Raw genomic sequence first — 16,033 nt, 5'->3', positions numbered from 1 at the left:
TCTCCAGCCCCCTCCCGACCAGTCCTGGGCTTCCCTTACAATCTACTCGCAGTTGCTTTCCTTCCCGTGCCCAACTTCGCCCCTTTCTCTTCGCGAATGCCACCCGCCTCGACCCTCCTTTTAGTTTCCACCGGGTCCTCATGGCCGGGACCTTTTTCTGCTAATGCACTGGAGATGAACCTCGCCTTTCTAGCGTTCTTAACTCCAACATGGTCACTCTAGCCAAGTTGCGGATGCCAGAAAGAAATCTAGTTCTTTGTAACACGCTTGCTGCCAGAGTGATGACTTTAGCTGCGTCTTGAACATTGTCATTTCTGAGAATACGTTTGGCTTTTGCATGTCAGTTACAATTTCCACACTTCTTGGCTTCTGTTTTAGTCATCAACGAAATGGCAGTCACCTGTTTTTCAAAACCAGCTCATTTAAAATACCAGAGTAATTTAGACCCTCAGAAAAAAGGTGGAGAAATATCTCTCCATTCCTGCGATGGCTTTTCTTCTGGTTTGAACTCTCCTAAACAATAGTAGATTTACAGGAGGTGACACCCTTCCTGTCCAGCCTACCTTATGTTCCAGGATCCTGCAGAGATCTGGGGTTATCTCGCCATATATTACTGTAAATAAATGAAATGAAAAATGCTGAATCATGAAACTGATGCAATAGGAAACTCACAGAATGCAAAAAAAGAAAAAAAAATTGAGCAGTATCGCTGTCCAGAATTCTTTTCATTTATGTGGCATTGTCATTATTCTGAATCTTTCTTCTCAGAAGCTAAAAACTGCTTAGGAGACACTTGCAGGAATTAGAATTTGATTCCAAAAAAAAATGTGCCACCCAGCTGAAGTTTCTTTTAACACTGTCTACTTCTTGGATGTTTCATTTCTTGAAGGAAGAGGGTGTAAAAACGCAAATTGTACTTCTGCTTTAGCATCTACCTGTTGAGCAAACCATGCTTTTCTTCATATTTTAAAATTACCCAGTACCAAATTTTGTGGTTGGATTTACTTTTATTTTCATAAGTTGTCCATTAACGTGAATCATTTTTTTTTACTCATGAGATATTATTTAATATTTATGCCACAGAGTTACAGCACACAGGCTCGTAAATAAAACTGCCATAACAAGTGACAGGGTTTCAGTTTAAACAGATGATCCCTGTCCACAAGGTGCTGGTTACCCACAGAGGCAGAAATGATGTAGTAGAGAGTTGGGTGAAACATTCATGTACAGGTGGTCTGGAAAGTTCCACCTGGAAATCCTAAGACCTAGCCAAGGGAGACCTCTTCTTGACAATTCAAAGAAATCAGAGTAACGAGCAAAGCCTAGAGGCCTAGTGGAGTGGTCTGTGGGAACAGCGAGAGATGGTGTGGAACTATTATTAAAGTTCTGTATTGACCAAGGGGAATTTAAGAGCACAGATCACACAAAGGGGACAAATGACGCTGTAGGTAGTAGACTAGAGTGAGGTAGTGAAGTGGTGAGGTAAGGCTCCAAAAAGGAAGATTATAGAAAATACTGTGTGTGGGAAATAACTAGAGCATGGATGAATGTCTTGGCAGACAAGGACGGAATGGATTTTGGAACTATCATGAAGAGGGAAATGTCAGTGCTTTCTGACTATGCCTCTTCCCTTTAGATGGGCTTCAGATATGCTACTGCAAAAGAAAGACTTTGATAATCCAGAAGGGCATTTTGCAACTGAATGAGAAGCTTTTGCAAAACCCAAGGAAGCAAAAGTGTGACTTGGAGGTGGGCTTCCCCTTTTGTTCTGAAAGTCTAGACACTTGCTAGGGATTTTGCTCTAGAGGTATGTGCTACCTCAGATACTGTGGAAAGGTAAGGCTTCTCGACCTTGGAGAGGTTTAGTCTACAAATTGGGGAAAATGTAAATGTCTGCATGAAAAACATGAAACAGCCGTGGGGAGTGGAGGAGGAAATGCATAATTGCTTGCATTCTGCTCTGCAAGGAATACTGCTTGGAGGAAGTGATCGGTCTGGGGAAGGAGGGTGGGAGGGTGGAAGGTAGAGGTTGAGCGAAATAGGTAGGATCTCAGTAATATGTAGACACTAGAGAGAGAAAGCTATCCCATAATTTGGAAACAGCTGTTTTGATCCCATTCTTTAGTTACCTCAGATGAGGTAACTGAGGCTCAGAGAGGTTAAATAAGTTGTCCTGGATCACACAGGTGGTCCAAGATTGAAACCCAAATTTATCTGCTTCCAGAGTCCCAATTCTTAGCCATGCTAGCTTATTTACCTCTTAGACTTTGCTGCTTATAACCCATTCCCCTCATGCATAGATGTTTGGGCCATTAGCAAAGCTCTCACAATTAGCAGCTACTGTGCAATTGGCCAGGATGTGAGGTCATGTCTAAAGTAGCCTAAAATATACAAAGCAGGAAGCACAGGCCACAGAATACAAGCAGGATGTTAAAGAGAAAAAAAAAAAAAAAAGAGGTAAAATCAGAAGATATTTGCCATCCGTGGTGGAGAGGTAAAAGATCGGGTCTTTATATAGTCCAGAGGCAGCTGGCTGGTGGAGTTTTAGCACTTGAGTTTGTATGAATGTGTGTCCAAGTGTAGCGCCGAGTGTGCCTAGGAATGCATTCCAAAGCCAATCATCCATGATTTGGGGACCAATCCTGTTTTGTGTTATTCCTACCTATTTGCGTGTTCATAAGGGCTGAAGATTGAAAGTGGCTTTCTGAACAGATGCTTTTAAGGCCCTGCCCTCACGGGAGCACGCTTCCTGCAGCCAGGGTCCAGAGGCAGTGGACACCTCCTTCTCCATTGGCTGGGACAGAGTAACCTTCAGTAGCAGCCTAAGAACGGAACTGTGACTGTAGCTAGGATACTGCTAAAGCATGAATAATTGTGACGAGGCCTGAAAGATAAGTCACGGAACGATGCCAAATAGATTTCTGAAAAGATGATCCCTGGTTCTAGCAGCTGCCAGAAAATTCTGAGGTCACCAAAGGTCAAGATGCAGAGAGGCTTCCCAGAGAGGGTGAGGGCATTGAAAGCAAAGGGTAGTGAGATGGCTTCCACTGAGGTCACTGGTGCTAACTGGTGTGGTCCACACAGAACTTGCTCTGCTGAACAGACCCCCCTTGCTATTCTCTTATATCATTAACTCTTACCTTCCTCCAGACTTGGCTAGAACAACCCGAGGCTGCCCCAGCCCTGTCTGTGACAATGACACTTGTCGAAGTCAGTTCTGTCCATTACGAACTCTGGTCTCAAAGGTATCATTTTTTCTTAAGAGAAAACAAATCTCACAATTGCTAGTATTAATGTCAGCTGTAGAGCTGAAAAGTTCAGAGTAGACATTTACACTTGTTAGACAACCAGGGGACAAAGAAATAAGAGGACATTAACAGGGCCGGCCCGGTGGTTCAGGTGGTTGGAGCTCCGTGCTCCTAACTCCGAAGGCTGCTGGTTCGATTCCCACATGGGTCAGTGGGCTCTCAACCACGAGGTTGCCAGTTCAACTCCTCGGCAGGCTCCGCCCCCCTGCAACTAAGATTGAACACAGCACCTTGAGCTGAGCTGCCTCCCGGATGGCTCAGCTGGTTGGAGTGCATCCTCTCAACCACAAGGTTGCCGGTTCAACTCCCGCAAGGGATGGTGGGCTGTACCCCCTGCAACTAGCAACGGCAACTGGACCTGGAGATGAGCTGTGCCCTCCACAACTAAGACTGAAAGGACAACAACTTGACTTGGAAAAAAGTCCTGGAAGTACACAGTGTTCCCCAATAAAGTCCTGTTCCCCTTCCCCAATAAAATCTTAAAAAAAAAAAAAAATAAAAGAGGACATGAACAGTGCAGATATGTGTTGGGGATCGTTAGCAGATGGTTGCTGTCAAAGTCTTGTACAGAATTCTCTCTGTAAGTGGCCTTTGGTTATCCCTCTAGAAGTAGTCATTAATTCCTTACTCTGTATGTAACACAGCGCCTGGTATATCAAAACAAGGTAAAGAGGGCCTCCATTGTCCAGCTTGTGCAAGAGCGATTATGAATATTCGAAATACAGAGATCATCCTCAAACTTCACGTCAGCCAATAGCTTCCACATTCATCCTGACCAGGATTTCCTAAGCGATGGTGTGTGCCTCTTGCCTTCTAGCCCTTCTATTCCTGTTGGTAAAAGTGTAGGAGCCATGAATTAGCTGAACAGAAGCAGCCGGAGGAAAGGTAGAAGGGAAGACATAAAGAACCCAGGTATTTCACGAAGAAGATGGATAGACTCAAGTAGAACATAAATACTCTAAAGTGGATTCAGTTATTGAATTGGCTCATCCCAGTCCCCTGAGAAAGAACTGAGGGGCAGGGGGCCCGTGGAGCATGTGAGGCATTGCTGAGGAAATTCTGATTTGGCAGCTCTTGTCTCCCATCCTCACCTGAAAAATAGCTGGGGAGGTGGCTCAGTGCGGCATGTGTGTTTGCGGGTAAAGTAACATCTACCCTCCTCAGACACAAGGCAGAGTGACCAGATAGAATTTTAGCCACTCCCTACCCCTTTTTAAGATGGGAGTGAGTAAAGTCCTGAGACCCCCTCACCTGTAACCAGAAAGTGGTGAAAGTGTAGAGGTAAACGGGTGAGTTGAGGGGGCATCATTTTGGCTGTTTCTGGAAGGCAAGAGGCACACCATTGCTGAGTTTGGAATTAGCAGATAGGGATTTGAATTTTGGTTCCGCTTTTTAGTAGTTGGTTGACGTTGGGCAAGTTACTCACCCTCTCTGACTCCATTTCATTTTCTCAGCTGGAATTCTGTGTCCCTCCTAGGGCTGTTGTGAGGATTAGGTTTGAAGGGAGAAGTTCAGTGAAGCTCTTTGTGAGAGGACGAGGTTAGAATTTGAGTGGACAAGACTTACCACACCTGTCCCCATGCCTGGCACACAGGAGGTGCTCAGAGAAACCAAACCAAACCACACGGTGGTTACCTTCATATGATTTGAGTTAGAAAGAAACAGCATATCAAATCATATCAGGTGGGGAGAGGATCCAAAACACTGGAGTATTTTATTGGTCATTATTGTGATGGTTTGGGAAGGAGTACTGGGCGCCTGGGAAATATTTCCCACGGCATATCTTGATTTTGAAGTTCATATTGCCATCATTGCCCATTCTGCTTCATTGCGTGCTTTGTTGACATAAACAGAATTTTTGCTGATTGTTAGTCAACAGAAATTGGCAAAGTAGGCCTTCTAAGCCAATGCAATTACCCTTTCGACCTATGCAAAGTTTGATCCGGCTAGTTTGGAGAGAAAGCCCTCATGAACCAAAGCTTTCTGAGGTGACCCATGGGGCAGAATGGGCAGGAGTGAGAAAAACAGTCAATTATTACTTGCGTATCAGACATACCCACATACAAATGTAAGCGTAAGTGAACTTCCCATAGAGAGACTTGAATGAGGGAAGATTTTCCAATCTCTTTGTCTCTCCCTTAAATAACAAGTGGATCATGTACAGAAAAGAGCCAAGTTTTCTCAGCTCTTTAGAATAAGGGAGGGTTATTTGAATAGAGTTTCTTCTTATTGATTTTGTTTAAAGGAATCAGATGCACTCATCCTGAAAGAAGTTTAGGCCGTATTGATAGATTTTTTTTTTTTCCTCCTTCTAGAAGATGCATACATTCATCTGTTTCTCGATTCCAAGGCTGAGTTGAATGCATTTAGATCTCCTATTTTGGCTCCTTTATCATGAATACACATTAACCGACCCATTTCTTTCTTTAAAAAAAAAATAAATTTCAATACATACACAATTACACAAAGACAAAAGAATCTGTGTTTTGTGACTGTGTGTGACACTGTCAAACTTGACTTTGATTAAGCTTACTTTTGGTAGAAACAGATGTTTGAGGGCTCCTGCGTCTTTCAGAGCCCAGTTTCATTGTGCGCAGAGCAGATCAGTAGCTCCCAAGGTGAAGCGTCTATGTGGCTGCCTAAATGGCATAATTTGAGAGGCACAAAAATGTCCTCCTACACCCCAGATATCTTACTTACAGCTGCAGTGCATTTGGTCTTTGCTTTTAAGGCATTATCTCCACCAGACTGGCATAGAAATGCAGATATGTGACATTACTGCAGTATTTTGTCATTATCACATTAACATGGATGAACTTGCCAGATGAACCGGAGTTAACGGGGGGTGGAGAGATAGGACATTACAAAAATGTACTTTGTATTTTTGGTGTGGAGAAATGGGAACGTTCTAGAATGCAGGGCAGTTGTCTGAAAGGTTCAGAGGGACTGGATAGCTGGGAGGAGTCCACCCTCTGTGGGTAAGGTGGGTGCTGAAGTGCCACCTTCCCTGCTCTCACAGTCCCTCACCTCAGCTCTGACTCCTAGGGGCCCAGGGCAATGCCAGAGGGAAGGGGCTCTTTGGAAGGAGGTTGATGAGGCTGGGTGGAAAATAGAGAAATGACGAGGCCCCCCCACCACCCCCAAAAGAACTTGTGAATGTCAGGAAAGGGTAGTGGAGACTCACGGTTGGATCAAGTCCTTTGGTTTATAAGCAGGTGCCCTGGGATGGACCACTGAGACACCAGGCAGAAATGCCCGTAAACAGTACTTTATTTCATCAAGAAATACTTACCAAATCCAACTGTGTGTCAAGCTCTATCTCAGAAGCCAGAGACATAACAATGAATAAGATGTGGACTCTGACCTCATAATTTCTAAACAAAGGAAAGTTTGGGTAATTTTTAGCTCATGTTAATGCAACCTGGCATGTGAAAATACCTATGAAGGTTGGACACGTGTCATGCCTGTAGCTGAAACTCTTCAAGTTAATTGCCTTGTTTTCCTGGCAGGAAACAGCTTATAACCACACACATGACTTGAGCCAGGAAATCAGCTTCAGTTTAATCAATATTTAGAGTGTGATGTGTTGCTAATCGGTGTTGGTTTTGTGCATAACAGAGGTAGCCACAACTCATGGTGTAGCAGCTGCCCGCTGGGTCTGCTCCAATGCACGAGATGTCAGCTTCCTACGTGGCATAGGTGCCCAAAAGACTGAAGAATGTAACGCTTTCCTGAGGGATTTAGACCATGCTCCTAAAACCACGTTGATTTTTGACATCCTCCTCGGGGCCTGCACACCCGTCACGTCAAGAAAACATTGCCCCATCACTGAAGTTTTTTTTCTCTTGTATCCTAGCTGTCACTCATGCTTTTCCCACTTCTCGAATAATCTTTTCCAGCCCATGAAATCGATAAAGATGAACTGGATCTTTAAGCAAACATAATCAGTCGGGAGGGTCTGTGGGAGGAGCTAGGGCTTATGGAAGGTCTCATGTTTTACGTAATCATGAGAACCCTACCCTGGAGAACCCTACAGAAGAACTCTGTGTTTAACGAAGCTCTATGGTTCTAACTTCCTTTTCCCCTCTATAAATAGTACCTTCCACCTTGGCACACAGGCCAGAGTGCGTGTGGCTCGCCGTGTCTGCATGCACTGTGTTGCAACCCTTTCTTTATGCTCAGTAAATCCTTTTTAGTGACAAAACACCTAGTCAGTAATATTTTTCAGTCTACAAAATGATAACTTTTTGCCCAGCCCAGCTCCAACTTCTCATCTTCTTAGATCTTTCTTGAAAGAAACAATAGCAAAATGGCAATACCACCACCAGGAAACCTTAGCAAAATAACACATCAAGCCCCATCAACTACATATGTATGAAATTATGTCTAACCGGGTTATTCATCTCATTTCTCCTATATGATAATTTCTTTTAAAAAGTGTGTCTTTTGTCACTTTGCGTTCTTCAAAACTTTATCTAGAATAAAAGTTTAATAATCTTGAACAGTGGTGGACAAACTATGGCCCACAGGCCAATCCAGCCAGCCTCCTGATTTTGTAAAGTTGTACTGGATGACAGCTATGCTTATTCGCTCATGAGTTGTCTGTGGCTACTCTCTTGAAACCACAACAGAGGTGAATTGCTGCGATGGACACCGAGTAGCCTAAAAACCTAAAATGTTTACTATGTGGTCCCTTTTTACAGGAAAAGTCTGCTGACCTCAAATCTAGAATAGCGCCATCCAGTAGAAATATGATGTGAGCCACATATATAATTTCAAATTTTCTAGTAGTGACATCAAAAAAGTAAACCAAAAAACCGCAAAATTAATTTTAGTAACATATTTTATCTAACTCACTGTATCCTACTATCACTTCATATAATCAGCATAAGAGCATTGCGATAGTTTGCATCCCTTTTTAATACTGTCTTTGAAGTCCAGTGAATATTTTACACTTACAGCCCAACTCAGTTTGGACCAGCCACATTCTGCATGCGTCATGTGACTTGTGGCTCCCGGACTGGATAGTGTATGTCTAAAACCCATAAACCTTGGATTTACTTTTACTGTGCTTTGAAGCAGGTGAAAATAAAATAATGTTCATATAAGTATATGGAGATTCCTTTTAAAACCGAATTTCAAGGGAAGACCCTGGAGAGGATATGCAGTCAGGTGTCTTTACCCTTTTTCCTTCTCATCTGTCACCACCGATCTCTGCAGTGATGAGCCTGAGGTCTAGAACGTTACGGGTCGTCGGGCAGAACCGAAGCCGCGCTCAGCACACTGCGCCTATTCACGGGGAAAAGCGCAAAGTGGGCGGGTGCATTTTCAGCACCAAGATGTAAAATAATGAACGTGATTATTAACTGCACTTTGCCGTGAAACCTAGTGAAATCCAATAGTCTTTCCCCCCGGTATTCTGTTTAAAAGAGGTTTTCCCTGGAGTTCCTGGCATCAGCAATAAAAATATGATAAAAAAAATAAATAAAGTGGAGAACTTGGCCTGGGTAGCTTTTTAAAGTATACTTTATAGGAAGAGAACAAGGAAAAGTTCTTAAGTCATTCTTTGAACAAGAACGCAGCCTGATATTTAATATACCACAGTACGCCCTGGACTCTGCTTCCTGTTGTCTCCCTAAGCAAACGTTTCCTCCCCGTGGAATGGAGGAAGGGAAGCGTTGGTGGCGTGTAGAATGAGCAGTGCCAGCCACCCACTGACCGCTCTTCTGGTCCAGCTTCCATCAGCACCAGCTTCTCTGGCTTTGGCTGAACTCTGTTATGGGCTTAACCAGCTTGACTTCCATTTTGAGAAGGGGGCCGCATCTTGGCGTATCGGCCAAATGAATACACCGCCGCTTGTGGACAAATGCTGGGTGCATATTCATGTTAAAGCAGAATTCAGCCTGGAGTTCTCAGGCAGCCATGAAATGGCAACTCTTTAGTCTTGCTGTTGTGTGTGCTGCGGGCTGGAGAATGTGGGAGTGGGAGTGCAAGTGCAGAAAAGGCGCCGGGCCTCTGGGCTCGCCCTTTGCTAAGCCACCAGCTGGGTGATGTCCCAGGCCGTTGATATTTCCTCATCCATAGCATGGGGTGGGCCAGCTCATCCGCGCTAGCATTCTCTGCCTCCAATTATAAGATTATTTTTATATTTGTTTTCCTCCCTGTAATTTGGAAGTGTAAATGAGAACATAAAACAAACCTCTGCCTGTGGGGGTGGGCAGTTTGGACTGTACCCCTCTCTTTACATATTTCTTCCCACAAGTTTCCCATGACTAATGAAAAGGAATGGCCAGGCCTCCTCCTAGTCTTTCTCTGTAATTTGAAGAAGCTGCATTTCTTATTTTCATTTTTTTAGGACTGATGCTTCCATCCCCACCCCTATTTTGGGGGAATATTCATGTAGTACGAAATTCAAAAGATAAATAGGGATAGCCAGCGCAGGTCTCTCTTACCCTGTCTCCTGATCACCTCATCCCTCTCCATGAAAGAAGCCAATGCTTTGTGTACTCAAGAAAACATGTATATATTTTTTCCTTTTAAAAAAAACAAAACCCAAATGGTACTTCTGAACCTACTTTAAAAACAAAACAAACAAACAAACAAACAAAAAAAAAACCCCAAACTTTGAAGATCATGCCATTGCCTGCACATGAAGCCCTTCCTTGTTTCAATAGCCGTGTAGTACTCTGCGCGGATGTACTGTAATTTATCCTGCGCGGATGTACTGTAATGTACTGCCCTCTTTTAACGGGCAGTTAGGTTTTCCATCTTTTGCTATTATAAACACTGCTGCAATAGAAAGCTGTACCTAACATCATTTTTTACAGATTTGAGTATATTTGTAGGATAAAACCCCAGGAGAGGAATTATTGGGCCAGAGGGTGGGGACATTTATACTTTTGACAGACACTGCCTGTTTGGGGTCCACAGAGGTCACTCCCACAGCCGTACATAAGAAGCCATGATTCTTTACATTCCGGCCAGTATGCTGTGTTATTGGGCTTTTTGATCTCTGTGACTCTACTAGGTTAAACATGGCATCTCAGTGTAGTTTCAATTTGCATTTCTCTTGCTATGAGTGAGAATCTACTTATCCATGAGCTATGTCGTTTGTCCATTCTTCTTGTTTGTCAGCTTTGTTTCTAGTTGACTGTCAGTGCTTTAAAATGGAAACACCGCCCCCCTTTACAGACACCTTCATTGATTCTTTGTGTCGCTAGAATAAAAGCCCACATTCCCTGGGCAGGGATTCAGTGTCCTCCAGAGCCAGGCACTGCCTTTCTTTTCAATTTCATATCCCCTGTCCTTTTGTGTGTATCCCTCCCTTCTAGTCTCTGGCCAAACCAAACTGCTTGCTGGTCCCCCAATACCTTTGCTTCTCTGTCCCTTCTTGTCCCTGCTTAAGCTGTTCATACCACGCACAGTGTTTTCCTTTGCCTTTCCACCTAAAGAACTTCTCTTCATCCCTCAAAGCCCAAATGTAATAAGACCATTCCTTCCATAACATTTTTCCTAGATGCACCAGATTTACTGTCACCTGGGGCTGTGGTTCTTTAGGGCTGGTTTACAGTTTGGAGCACGGGCCGTCTTCAGCCTTGTGTCACTGCCACTTGGAAACATGATTCCTTGATGCCCATCTTCCTGCCCTAGCCACCTTTGCCTCTCCTACAGCCCTAAACCGGAAGTGAAGAAAGGGATCCCTATTTCTTCCTTCTTTGGAGAAGACCGCAGTGACTTTTTTCTTTAATGCTGTGGTAAAAATATTCCTAGCATAAAATCGGACCATTTTAACCATTCTGAGTGTATCATTCAGTGACATTTAGTACATTCACATTGTTGTGCCACCACCACCACCATCCATCTCCAGAACTCTTTTCGTCTTGCAAAACTGAAACTCTGTGCCTGTTAAACAGTAACTCCTCTTTGTCTTCCCCCAGCCCCTGGAAGCCACCATTCTACTTTCTGTCTCTATGAATCTGACTACTCTGGGGACCTCATATAAGTGGAATCATGCAGTATCTATTCTTTTGTGACAGGCTTATTTCACTTAGTATAATGTCCTCAAAGTTCATCCAATTGTAGCATGTGTCAGAATTTCCCTCTCCCTTAAGGCTGAATAATGTTCCATTGTGGGTATATGCCACATTTTGCTTATCCATGCAGCTATTGACAGACTTTGGGTTGTTTCCACCTTTTAGCTGGTATGAATGATGCTACTGGGCATATGGGTGTATGTCTATAAACATATCTCTTTGAGACCCTGCTTTCAACTTGTTTGGGTATACGAGTATACCCAGAAGTAGAATGCTGGATCGTACAGTAATTCTATGTTTAGTTTTGTGAGGAACCACTGTACTGTTTTCCACAGTGGCTGCACCATTTTACGTCCTCACCAGCAACGCACACGGTTTCTCTGCATCCTTTCCAACACTTGTTATTTTTGTGTGTTTGTTTTTATCATGGCCATTCTAACGGGTGTGAAGTGGTCCAAAGTAACCTTTTTGTGATTGTGTTTTGGACGCCTGACTCACAAAGTCTTATTTGGAAGAGCTCTCTCGGCACCCGTACATCAGTGCCTCACGCTCCAAACATTGCTTTCATTTTATGGCCAAACTTCCCAAATTTCTTCTGGAAGGACTGTCCACATTGAGAGGGCCTGGTCATTTAGAGAACTAGATAAACAGGGAGCTAAAATCTTTCTTGGCCCTTGTAGCATCATTCATGATGAAAGAATCAGACAACACTGTCTGTGGTCCAAGCCCACCTGTGTGTGCTTTGGAGCAATAGAAACTTCCGGCTGGTCCCTCCACCATGCATGCTCGTCCTGGCTCAGAACTCTTGGGGGAGAAAGAGGCCAGCTTGGTATCCCTGCTGTGGTCTCGCTTGGGTGCACCTTGGACTCTTCTCCCACTTTTTGATTTGGCTGCATCTCTCCAGCATTTGAAGTCAGGACAATAGTTTGGAAATGTCTGAAGCTGGATTGTCTCTTTTCACTCTAAGGCAGAGTCACTGTGATTGGCTGTGTTATGAACTAGCTCCTCCATTTGGAAACCAACTCTGGAATGACTGCCATGGAGTTTGAAAGTCACATTTTGATCAGCAGATGCTACCGAGTCTGGGGAGAGAGTTTCATGTGGCCAGATCCTCATTTGTGTTTGCGTGTGTTGGTTTTTCTCTAATTGTTCAGTAATGGTTTCAGTATGTTTTATCTTCTGCATTTGTTGCTTCATGTAGATGGATATTTTTTTATCCCAGGAAAATCACGATTCACATATCTGTTAATACAATGATTTTTAAACTTTTCATATTTCTTTGTTTCTCCCTTTTAGAATTTTGTACCGTCTTTGGGCAGGCAGACTTCCCTGACGACGTCGGTGATACCCAAAGCCGAGCAGAGCGTGGCTTATAAAGACTTTATTTATTTCACTGTCTTTGAAGGAAATGTTCGCAATATTTCTGAAGTTTCGGTTGAGTATTTATGCTCTCAGCCTTGTGTTGTGAATTTGGAAGCCGTTGTTTCATCTGATTTCAGAAGTAGCATTCCCGTGTACAAAAAAAGGTGGAAGAATGAGAAACACCTCCACACCAGCAGGACACATCTAGTCCATGTGAAATTTCCTAGCATCATGGTTTACAGAGATGATTATTTCATCAGACACTCCATTTCCGTATCCGTGGTGGTACTGCGCGCCTGGATTACTCACAAACATAGTGGTGGTGGAGCCATGAATGTTAAATTGGAGGAAAACTTGCTACACGCTGTAGCAAAGAATTATACTCTGCTGAAGACAGTGCCACCTTTTGAACGCCCTTTCAAAGACCATCAAGTGTGCCTGGAGTGGAACGTGGATTATATTTGGAGCCTTCGGGCAAACAAGATTCCCCAGTGTACCTTTGAAAATGGTAGGTCATTTGCCTTGCTAGGAACCTAACTCTCATTTCTTCAGATGGCCTGTATCATACGAGAATGGTGGGAGAAAACTCTTATGTTAGCCGTGGGGGAGATAAGGAGAATGGAGCCTGTAATTTTGGACTTCCGGGAGGAAAGAGGAAATAAAAAGGTGAAGAGAGGAGAAAGCAGGAGAGAACAGGACTGAAGATGAGAGTGCGAGAGGGACAAAGGGGCCATGGAAGGACCTTGACAGGTTTGTTTTGGATCTGCTTTAAGTTGGAAAGGAGCAGTAACGCCGTAGAAACAAGGATTGGGAAAATCTTCCTCTCATCTCCCTTCAAAAATCCCTCCAGTGTCAGTTTTAGTGCAGATGTGGCTTTTCAGCCAAGCAGACCTGGGTTCAGTCCTGGCTCTTCTACTTTCTTTCTGCCTGTGTAATTTTGGAGCTCCCAGAGCCTCAGTTTTCTTATCTATAAAATGGGGATAATAACAATCCCCTCAGAGCAGTGTTGTGAGCATCAAATGAGATATAATTTGCTTAGCACATAATCAGCACTCAGTAAAAGGTAGCCCTGAGGATGATAGAGTCCAAACTTTGTATCTGATCCTAAATACCACATGGTCACAGCCATGAAAGGATCCATACAGGAGTCGCCTGTGTCTTTTTCAGCCTCTTTTAAGCACGGGGGTTGGAGCTCTCTGGCTATTTGCACTTAGAAGAAGGGTCTGAAGCTCTCTCCATTGGTGCAAGGGGCACCTAGCACCTGCTGAGTGCCTGCCAGTTCTCTCTACCCTGCTCCCAGGTACGACCCGGGTCTGGTAGCATTTTACAAAGTGTGGCCCTAGGACACACTGCAGCAGAATCACCTAGGACTCTTGTTGCACATGCACATTCCCAGGCCCCATCCATTACCTACTCAGTCAGGATCTGTGGGCCAGGGCCCTGGAATCAGCATTTACATATCCATGACGCTGACGCACCCTACAGCTTGAGAACCTCTAGCCCAGGCGCAGAGCTGGTGAGACTAGAATTACTGTGGTCAGACCCCCAGGCGGCTTGATGGGTGGAGGAAATCCAAGGGTCTGTGACAGCACACTCTTCCATGGGACATAGCTGACACCTCAGTTTTCAAGAGAACTGGTTTGGGACAAGGTGACTTAAGGACACGGCAAAAACAATGCCTATGAGTATTTCCTGAGGCCATCCCAAAATAGCCCTGCATATAATGAAAACGTAACAGCCTGTGTAACCAAACATTGTAGCTATTCAGAGGCCACTTGCCATAGAACCATCACATTTGGCATTTTTAAAAAAATCACCTCTTTATTTTGAAATAATTATAGATTTGCAGCAAGTTGCAAAAATGGTAGCAAGTCGTGTGTGTCCTTCCCCCAGCATCCCCAATGGGCACATCTTCTGTAACTATAGTGTAGTACCAACGCCATGAAATTGATATGGATCTAATACTGTGAACTAGACTACAGACTTTATTCAGATCCCACCAGTTTTTACATGCACGTGTGTGTGTGTGTGTGTAATTCTATTCCATTATATCCTACAATTTGTTTTAATAACCTCGTTCTGTGTCTGGCTTACTCCACATTTGTGCGGTGCTTTAAATAAGAGATATCCAGAAGAAGGCAAATTCCTTTCTTGTGTGTGTGCGTTGAGGGTAGGGCGGGTGGTAATTAAATGTCTGGAATTGTTGAGCTGCATGCATTTGGATAGTCAGTGTGCATCCCTCTTCCAGGCAGAACCCCATGCTAGCCTCCGTCTGGAATGCCTTCCACGAGGGGACCTCATTTGTTAAAGAGAAGGAAGCATGGGGCACACACGTGGCCACAGTTGTGCTTCGCTTTCAATTTTGTGAGGGCTTAATGATTCCATTTCATGTTTGGCAAATCACATATTTCTCATTGAAGAATGACTGAATTGCAGGCTGGAAGTCTTCAAATGAAGTCCTTTATGAACTGACTGAGTTCTTAGGGCACCCGAACATACCCTTAAAAATGTGAAACCTCTTTTCTTCCTTTTGTTGTTCCTTCCCGTATTCACAGGGCTCAGGTGTTTCTCCTCACCTTCAGACCATTACTTTTGGGGTGAGAATCAATCCAATACGAGCATAATGCAGAGGAAAACCTTTTCTGAGTCAAAGTCACTGAGCATAGCGGGAAGCTCTGTGCACCCTCAAAACCAGCTCTGCTTACACGGCTGTGATGTGTTCATAGTAAAAGAGCGTCTGTAGCAGCCCTGTGGAAAGTGTCTATGACCTTTCTTCTTGCTATCAGCTGCGTGCTGGGAGGGACCAGGCCTCTGGCTTGTTCTTAGCAGGGACTTCTTTCTTTGGCTCTGGATGAACTAGAGTCAAGTCAGAACAACAAGATGGCACAGGGAGCAGTGGGGGCACCTTTCATGTCTGGTCACGGTCTGCAGCCAGCACTGGGGTGGGGTGTGGGGGAACATTTTCTGTGTCAAGTGCCTGGTGTCCTATGAGGGCATCTGAACTGAAGCACCGCCTGACTTGCTTTCATTTTCTTTTTCCTTTATCAAAAGCGAGTGAGCCAAAGTCCCATGCATGGTGTTCCATGAGAACGGCTGGCGTGTCCGCGCACCAAAGGCTGAGGTTAGGCTCCTGAGCTCACAGCGAGGGCTGTGTGTGTGTGTGTGTGTGTGTGTGCGCGCGTGCAGCTTATCTCCTTTGCCAGCACCCGTGCCAGGCCAGGTTGGTAGTCTGATTTTCAGTGGAGGTGCTGCAGACTTTTGTCCGTCCCTGTTGAGTAAACCTCCCCTGAGTGAGAAGTGGGCATTCTCTCAGGACACGTGTGTGCCCAG

At 44.3% G+C, this 16,033-nt stretch overlaps 1 protein-coding gene across 3 annotated transcripts in view; it reads left to right on the top strand.

The window, feature by feature from the left end:
• The window catches only part of SEL1L3 (SEL1L family member 3), a 97,810-nt gene that overhangs the window by 690 nt on the left and 81,087 nt on the right, over nt 1-16,033 (top strand). For all 3 annotated transcript variants that reach the window (XM_019743864.2, XM_019743863.2, XM_019743865.2), the window contains exon 2: nt 12,638-13,211. In XM_019743864.2, coding sequence (XP_019599423.2) covers nt 12,638-13,211 — 574 coding nt within the window. The remainder of the gene's footprint in view (nt 1-12,637; nt 13,212-16,033) is intronic.

Source organism: Rhinolophus sinicus, linkage group LG02, assembly GCF_036562045.2.
Source record: "Rhinolophus sinicus isolate RSC01 linkage group LG02, ASM3656204v1, whole genome shotgun sequence".
In the NCBI taxonomy this organism is placed as follows: domain Eukaryota; kingdom Metazoa; phylum Chordata; class Mammalia; order Chiroptera; family Rhinolophidae; genus Rhinolophus; species Rhinolophus sinicus.
Note: the sequence above shows the minus strand (reverse complement) of the source record. Positions and strands in the feature narration are given on the sequence as shown.